This window comes from Melanerpes formicivorus, unplaced genomic scaffold (assembly GCF_026170545.1).
Source record: "Melanerpes formicivorus ecotype bairdi unplaced genomic scaffold, bMelFor1.0.p_v2 SCAF_67, whole genome shotgun sequence".
NCBI classification, from domain to species: domain Eukaryota; kingdom Metazoa; phylum Chordata; class Aves; order Piciformes; family Picidae; genus Melanerpes; species Melanerpes formicivorus.
In genome coordinates, this window is record NW_027142419.1 from 784396 (window position 1) to 792833 (window position 8438).

An 8438-nucleotide genomic window follows, 5' to 3' on the forward strand; every position below is an offset into this window, starting at 1 on the left:
CTCCTCTCTCCCAGCCAGAGCACCTTGGAAAAGGGAGAACCTGCCCTGCTGCTTCAGAGCTTTTCCTTCCTTCCCCAGCATGGTTTCTTCACAGGTTTCTCTCACCTCATTCAAAGGTGGCAGCAAAAGTCTGTTCTCCCTTGAAACTCCCTTTTTATCAGTCCTTTCGCTGCAGAATCAGAGAATCAATAAGGTTGGAAAAGACCTCAGAGGTCATCAAGTCCAACCTGTCACCCAGCGCCTCATGGCTAACTAAACCATGGCTCCAAGTGCCACATCCAAGCCCCTCTGGAACACCTCCAGGGATGGGGATTCCACCACCTCCCTGGGCAGCACATTCCAATGGCTAACAACTCTCTCTGGGAAGAACTTTCTCCTCACCTCCAGCCTAAACCTCCCCTGGCACAGCTGGAGACTGTGTCCTCTTGTTCTGGGGCTGGCTGCCTGCCTGGCAGAAGAGACCAACCCCCACCTGGCTCCAACCTCCCTTCAGGGAGTTGGAGAGAGCAAGAAGGTCTCCCCTGAGCCTCCTCTTCTCCAGGCTAAGCAACCCCAGCTCCCTCAGCCTCTCCTCCCAGGGCTGTGCTCCAGACCCCTCCCCAGCTTTCTTGCCCTTCTCTGGACACCTTCAAGTCTCTCAATGTCCTTCTTAAACTGAGGAGCCCAGAACTGGACACAGGACTCCAGGTGTGGCCTAAGCAGTGCTGAGCACAGGGGCAGAAGTTTATCCCTCCCTTCACATTTTGTGTCTATCTACACAAGGAAAAGCAACTAGCAAGAGAATATGCAAAACACAAACAGGGGAATTCACCTTTTGGTAGCTTGGTCACCTTAATTAGCCACTTGCCCAGGCCCCACCAGTCTATGAACCTAGGTGGCTGGCAAATCAGCACTGCTACTTGCTGAACACTCTGGCACAGCCTTTTAGCTAAGATCAAAATGAGAAGCAGTTTGAAGTTTGCTGGATTTCCTTTTTGCAGTCTCCAGGAGGCTGATGGACTCAGGAGAATCCAGCACCTCGAGAGGGAAAGCTGGAGGGAGGCTGAGAGGGGAACCCACTGCAGCACTGAGAGGGAATGGGGAGGATGGAGCAGAACTAGAAGTGGGGAGATTGAGATTGGCTGTGAGGAAGAAGTTGTTCCCCCAGGAGGGTGGTGAGAGCCTGGCGCAGGTTGCCCAGGGAGGTGGTGGAAGCTTCATGCCTGGAGGTGTTTGCAGCCAGGCTGGATTTGGCTGTGAGCAACTTGCTGCAGTGTGAGGTGTCCCTGGCCATGGCAGGGGAGTTGGAACTGGCTGAGCCTTGAGCTCCCTTCCAACCCTGACAATTGTGTGATTCTCTGATTCTAAAGGAATGCTGGAGGGAGGCTGAGAGGGGAGCCCACAGCAGCGCTGTGAGGGCCTTAGCATATTGTTGGGAAAGGAGAATGGGGAAAGTCCCTAAGCAGTGTCCCAGGTGTGGAAAGGAAATGTCCATTCTCAGATAGCTAGGGGGGAAAAAAAGCACTCAGGAAAATCCAGCAGCAGAGTGGGGTTGGGGGTGGTGCAAAAACAAGCAACCATTTTGGGGCAGTTTTGGCTTCTGAGCGAGCACTTTGAGCTCAGTGTCCTGAGAATCACCAAGCAAAACACCAAAAGCCAACCCCCCTCTCCCCCTCCCCAAGCCACTTTCCCTGTGGAGGAGCTGTGTCCTTGTCACCAGCCTGGAGTGCTCTTTCCCTCCACAGCTCAACTCTTGACTGTCTGCACAGAGACCTCTCTGCCCAGCACGAAACCTAACGGAGGCCAAACTGCTGGGGTCTCCATTTCACTTCTTTAACCCAGCACAATCCCCCAATCCCTCCTCCTTCCCCCCCCATCCTTTGCTTCCCTTTCCCCAAGGGACTCTATTATAGCCCCAGATCTGTTCACACTCCTTATCCCTCTGCATGTTTGCACACACTGCTGACCCAGCCTTTATCTGGAAGACATAAGGGTCTCTGTGTGGAGTTCCCACAAGGGCTATTAATCGTGTAGATGTCAGTAGTCCCCCAGCTCCAAACCCTCCCTTCCTGCTCCTCCCCTTTTTTTCCCTCCCCACCCCCCCCCCCCCCTCCTCCAGCCCTTTTTGTGCTCTCTGGAGATTGAGGGCAGAAAAAAACCCAACCCCAACCCCACAAAACCTAAACCCCCCCCAAAAGCCTGCTGCAGAATTCACACACAGCACATGCAAACTTAGCAAAATCTGATCTGCTCCCCCTGGGGCAAGGCTGATAGATGGTGTGGCTGCTCCTTGAAACACCAAACACACACACACACACACACACACACACTGCTCCCTCCTAGGCAAATGGAGGAATTTCCTCCAGCAGCAAACAGAGAGCTAAATGCCCCTGCCAAGGCAAGGAAAGCTTGGCTCCAGGGCCCAACCTGGATGGAAACCCTCCAGCTGGTACCTCTGCAAGGGGCCACATCCAAATGGCATAGCTACAAATCCATGGGAATCTGCAGAAGGGGATTTAAGTCTCAAATCTTTGTGATCATGACCCCAAAGTAGAGGTTCATCCACATTATAGTCCTTTGAACACCCTCAACCCCAACATCACCTTCCCCAAGCCCAGCATGGATTTATGTCTCAGATCTTTGTGACCAGGACCCCAAAGAAGAGGTTCATCCACATCATAGACCTTTGAACACCCTCAATGCCAGCACCACCATTCCCTTCCCCTAGGTCATCAAGGACTGGATTTAAGTCTCAGATCTTTGTGACCATGACCCAAATGAAGAGATTCATCCACATTATAGACCTCTGAACACCCTCAACCCCAACACCTCCTTCCCCAAGGTCAGCAAGAACTGGATTTAAGCTTCAGATCTTTGTGATCATGACCCCAAAGAAAAGATTCATCCACATCATAGGCCTTTGAACACCCTCAACCCCAACATCTCCTTCCCCAAGGTCATCAAGAACTGGATTTAAGCCTCAGATCTTTGTGATCATCACCCCAAAGAAGAGGTTCATCCACATCATAGACCTTTCAACACCCTCAATGCCAGCACCACCATTCCCTTCCCCAAGGTCATCAAGGACTGGATTTAAGGCTCAGATCTTTGTGATCATCACTCCACAGAAGAGATTCATCCACATTATAGACCTTTTAACACCCTCAACCCCAACACCTCCTTCCCCAAGGTCATCAAGAACTGGATTTCAGTCTCAGATCTTTGTGATCATGACCCCAAAGAAGAGGTTCATCCACATCATAGACCTTTGAACACCCTCAATGCCAGCACCACCATTCCCTTCCCCAAGGTCATCAAGGACTGGATTTAAGTCTCAGATCTTTGTGATCATCACTCCACAGAAGAGATTCATCCACATTATAGACCTCTGAACAGCCTCAATCCCAACACCTCATTCCCCAAGGTCAGCAAGAACTGGATTTCAGTCTCAGATCCTTGTGACCATGACCCCAAAGAAGAGATTCATCCACATCATAGACCTTTGAGCACCCTTGATGCCAGCACCACCATTCCCTTCCCCAAGGTCACAAAAGACTGGATTTCATATCTTTGTGACCATGACCCCAAACAAGAGGTTCATCCATATTATATACCTTTGAACAACCTCAACCCAAACACCTCCTTCCCCAAGATCAGCAAGAACTGGATTTCAGTCTCAGATCTTTGTGACCATGACCCCAAAGAAGAGGTTCATCCACATCATAGACCTTTGAATCCCCTCCATCCCAACCCCACCATGTCCTCCTCCAAGGCCAAGAAGAAGCTGTGCCACCAGGCTGCCTTGCCATGTGCCAGCTTTGGAGCTCACCTGAACTCTGGCCTCGGTGAGCTTGGTTCTCTGAGCCAGCTCCTCTCGGGTGTAGATGTCTGGGTAGTGAGTTCTCTCAAAGGCCTTCTCCAGCTCCTCCAGCTGCTCGGCGGTGAAAGTGGTCCTGCTGCGGCGCTGCTTGCGCTTCAGGGGCAGGTCTGGTTCGGATTCCACGTCAGAGCCTTCATCCAGCCTGTTACCTGGGGTGGGGGAAGAAGTGGGAGATGGCTTTTGTGGTTACCTGCTGTAATGAGAGGGCCTGCTGGAGGAGTTGTGCAGCTCAGAGAACTAATCTCATGTGAGAGTGTCCTTCACCACACATCCTCTGTCCATGGCCATCCATGGCCAGGTGCTGGAAGGTGTCCAGAGAAGGGCCACGAGGATGATAGAATTAGAATTAGAATTAACCAGGTTGGAAGAGACCTCAGAGATCATCAAGTCCAACCTCTCACCCAACACCATCTGATCAACTAAGCCATGGCACCAAGCACCCCATCAAGTCTTTTCCTAAACCCCTCCAGGGATGGGGACTCCACCACCTCCCTGGGCAGCACATCCCAATGGCCAATCTCTCTTTCTCTGAAGAACTTCTTCCTAACATCCAGCCAAGTTGGACTTGATGATCTCTGAGGTCTTTTCCAACCTTATTGATTCAATGATTCTATGATTCTAAGTCAACCTGTGACCCAAGACCTCATGCCTACTAGACCACGGCACCAAGTGCCACATCCAATCCCCTCTTGAACACCTCCAGGGATGGGGACTCCACCACCTCCCTGGGCAGCACATTCCAATGGATAACAACTCTCTCTGGAAAGAACTTTCTCCTCACCTCCAGCCTAAACTTCCCCTGGCACAGCTTGAGACTGTGTCCTCTTGTTCTGGTGCTGCCTGCCTGGGAGAAGAGACCAACCCCCACCTGGCTACAACCTCCCTTCAGGGAGGTGCAGAGCGCAAGAAGGTCTCCCCTGAGCCTCCTCTTCTCCAGGCTAAGCAACCCCAGCTCCCTCAGCCTCTCCTCACAGGGCTGTGCTCCAGACCCCTCCCCAGCTTTCTTGCCCTTCTCTGGACACCTTCAAGTCTCTCAATGTCCTTCCTAACCTGAGGAGCCCAGAACTGGACACAGGACTCCAGGTGTGGCCTAAGCAGTGCTGAGCACAGGGGCAGAATGACCTCCCTGCTCCTGCCGGCCACACTATTCCCTGCTGCCTGTGTTTTTCAGCCTTCTCTCTCTCTCTCTCTTTTTTTTCTTAAACTCAACTCCTATACCATCATTATCCAAAAATCTGCCCTGTTTTTTTCCTTTCCTTCCCTTTCAGAGCTGGGAACAGCAGCTGTGACTCTGCCGACAGCTGCTGGAGTGGGGAGGCAGTTTGAGGAGCATGAGGCAAACGTCCCCCCGGAGCTGGCTTGTTTACACTGAGATCACCACAAAATGCCATTGCCTTCAGCTTGCTGCAAGACAAAAATGCTTTTATGTCTTGGGGCTTCATGGGGAGGATGTGGTGTCAGACCTCAGCTGGCCTGGAGTCAGAGAAACTTGGTTGGGAGAGTGGGTGGCTTCTTTTGGGGGGGTGCGGGGGAGCAAACACATCACCTTGAGGGGTTTTGCTGTCTCCAAGCTGTGGCTTACCAATACACAGGAGCTTTACACATAGAATCATAGAAGCATAGAAGTATAGAGTCATAGAGTCACAGAGTCATAGAGTCACAGAATCATAGAGTCATGGAGTCATCGAGTTATAGAGTCATAGAGTCACAGAGTCACAGAATCATAGCATCAATAAGGTTGGAAAAGACCTCAGAGATCCTCAAGTCCAACCTATCACCCAAGACCTCATAACTACTAAACCATGGCACCAAGTGCCACATCCAATCCCCTCCTGAACACCTCCAGGGATAGTGACTCCACCACCTCCCTGGGCAGCACATTCCAAGGGCTAACAACTCTCTCTGGGAAGAACTTTCTCCTCACCTCCAGCCTACACTTCCCCTGGCACAGCTTGAGACTGTGTCCTCTTGTTCTGGTGCTGATTGCCTAGGAGAAGAGACCAACCCCCCACCTGGCTACAATCTCCCTTCATGTTGTAGAATCACAGGGTTGTTTGGGTTGAAAAAGGTCTCTAAGGTCATCCAGTCCAACCAGCAACCCAACCCCATCACGGCCATCAAACCACATCCCAAAGTGCCATGGCCACAGGTTTCTTGAACACTTCCAGGGATGGGGACTCCACCACCTCCCTGGGCAACCTCTTCCAGTGCCTGCCCACTCTTGCAGGAGAGAAATTGTTCCTCATGCCCAACCTAAACCTCCCCTGGCACAAGTTCAGGCCATTTCCTCTTGTTCTACTACCTGATACTAGGGAGAAGAGACCAACTCTTCCCTCACTCCAATCTCTTTTCAGGGAGTTGTAGAGACCTTCAAGCAGTTGTCATCTATTTAGACCAAGAACACTTTAATTCCCCTTGAAATCAGCCAGAAACCCACTGCTGGCCTCAGAGGAGCAGCATCTGAGGTCTTTTCCAACCTGATTGATTCTATGATTCTATCTATCCCACATTTTAGAGGCAGTTTCACCACATCCAGCAGAAGTTCATTACTGAATGGTTCTGGCCATTATCAGGGAGGCTTCAGGCTCTCAAGGAACATCTGCACTTGAAAACCACAGCCCCTCCACATCTGGATCCCAGATGATTCAGGGCAGGTAGAAGCACATCTGGACCTTGGAGGACCACGGAGCGCAGAAGCACATCTGGAAACCCACAGCTCAGGCAGGGAGCTGCAGTTCAGCACTTAAGGCACCAACTGGTCCTGCTTTAATTGGGATCTCTTTGTTTGGAAATGCCTGAGAGGCAAAACAAACGAGGATGGAGCTGTGTTTTGCTCCAGGATGTGAGAGGGCCAGTGTGAGGAAGGGAAAAACCTAAGTTAATTGTCATTTAACTCTGCAGCTGAGCATACTTTTGGGGTGTTATTACAGTAGCCACTAATTTCTGTGTCATTAATAATCTTCCTCAGGAGCAGCTTCCTTAGCACAGACTCAGAGCATTGTTTGGGGTGGGAAAGCCCTCTGAGATCCTTGACTCCAACCTGACACCACCATGGCCTCGAATCCACCTCTCAGTGCCACAGCCTCACATTTCCTAGACACCACCAGAGGTGGTGACTTCATGTGGGGCAACAAAGCCCCAACCCACCTGGCAAGGGCTTTGGTGGGAGCAGCATCAAAATGGCTTTTAGGGAGCTCTAAAAGGGCTTTTAAAAGCTCTAAAAGGGCTTTAAAAAGCTCTAACTCTTCTCTTGGCCACTCACCAGCAACGCTGTGAACATCTGCCCACACCTCAGCTGCCTGCTTGGTGCAACTGCCTGCAGAGCATACAACAAGCCTTGGGAACCAGCATGTCCCCATGTGAGGGACAAAAAGGTCTAGAAGTGATGGGGGAAAGATCTAGAAGTGATGAAATAGGACTAGAAGTGATGAAAAAGGTCTAGAAGTGATGGGGAAAGGCTTAGAATTAAGGGGAAAGGTCTAGAAGTGATGGAGGAAAGATCTAGAAGTGTTGAAATAGGACTAGAAGTGATTAAAAAGGTCTAGAAGTGATGGGGGAAGATACAGAAGTAAGGGAAAAGGTCTAAAAGTGATGAAAAAAGGTCTAGAGATGATGGGAAAGAGTCTAGAAGTGATGGGGGAAGGTCTAGAAGTAAGTGGAAAGGTCTAGAAGTGAGGAAAAGAGGTCTAGAAGTGATGGGAAAAGCTCTAGAAGTAAGAAAAAATGTCTAGAAGTGGTGAAAGTAAAGGCCTGGAAGTAAGGAGGAAAGGTCTAGAAGTGATGAAAAAGGTCTAGAAGTGAGGGGGAAGGTCTAGATGTGATGGAAAAAAGGTCTAGAAGTGACCAAAACCATCAAGAATTGGAGGGAAAATGTCTAGAAATGGTAAAAAGAAGTCTAAGCATGACCAAAAAAGGTCTAGAAGTGACAAAAAAAGGTCTGGAAGTGGTGGGGGAAGGTCTAGAAGTGTCCAAAAGTGGTCTAGAAGTGAGGGGGAAAGGTCTAGAAATGGTGAAAAAAGGTCTAGAAATGGTGAAAAAGGTCTAGAAGTGATGCCAAAAGGGCTAGAAGTGATGCCAAAAGGGCTAGAAGTGAGGCAAAAGGGTTCCTGCCCATGGCAGAGGGGTTGGAACTAGATGATCTTGAAGGTCCCTTCCAAGCCAACCCACTCTGCAGCTCTATGATCTCTTCCACTTCACCTTGCTCACTTCTTCTGTGTTGCAAAAGCCTGGAAGGGCAACCCCCCTGCTATTTCCTGGTGCATGCTAGGATTCTAACTCAGCATCCCTGATCTGCCCACAAAGCTTTGGGAGTGGAGAGCTGATGGTGCTGAGTAAGAACCTGGCCTGGTCCCAGCAGCACCAGTGGCCGTGCTGCCCATCGTGCTGGCTACAGGGCTGTGAGAGTGGGGAGCCAAAGCTTGCCACGTGAACTGCTGTGACACTCTCTAGCCACAGGACTCCAAACAGCTCCCAGCTGCCATTGTCTCCACTTTGCATCTCCAAACAGATCCAAGTTTCCATGACCTTCATTTTACATCTGCAAACAGCTCCCAACTGCCATTATCTCCACTTTACATCT

General features: G+C 50.5%; 1 protein-coding gene across 1 annotated transcript in view; it reads right to left on the reverse strand.

Moving 5' to 3' along the window:
• PAX7 (paired box 7) overlaps positions 1–8238 on the reverse strand; it is a 70305-nt gene extending 62067 nt beyond the window's left edge. The window contains exons 1-3 of the mRNA XM_068162840.1: positions 8220–8238; positions 7122–7175; positions 3809–4008 (exon numbers count right to left, since the gene is read on the reverse strand). Coding sequence (XP_068018941.1) covers positions 3809–4008; positions 7122–7175; positions 8220–8238 — 273 coding nt within the window. The remainder of the gene's footprint in view (positions 1–3808; positions 4009–7121; positions 7176–8219) is intronic.
• Between the last annotated feature and the right edge of the window lie 200 nt (positions 8239–8438).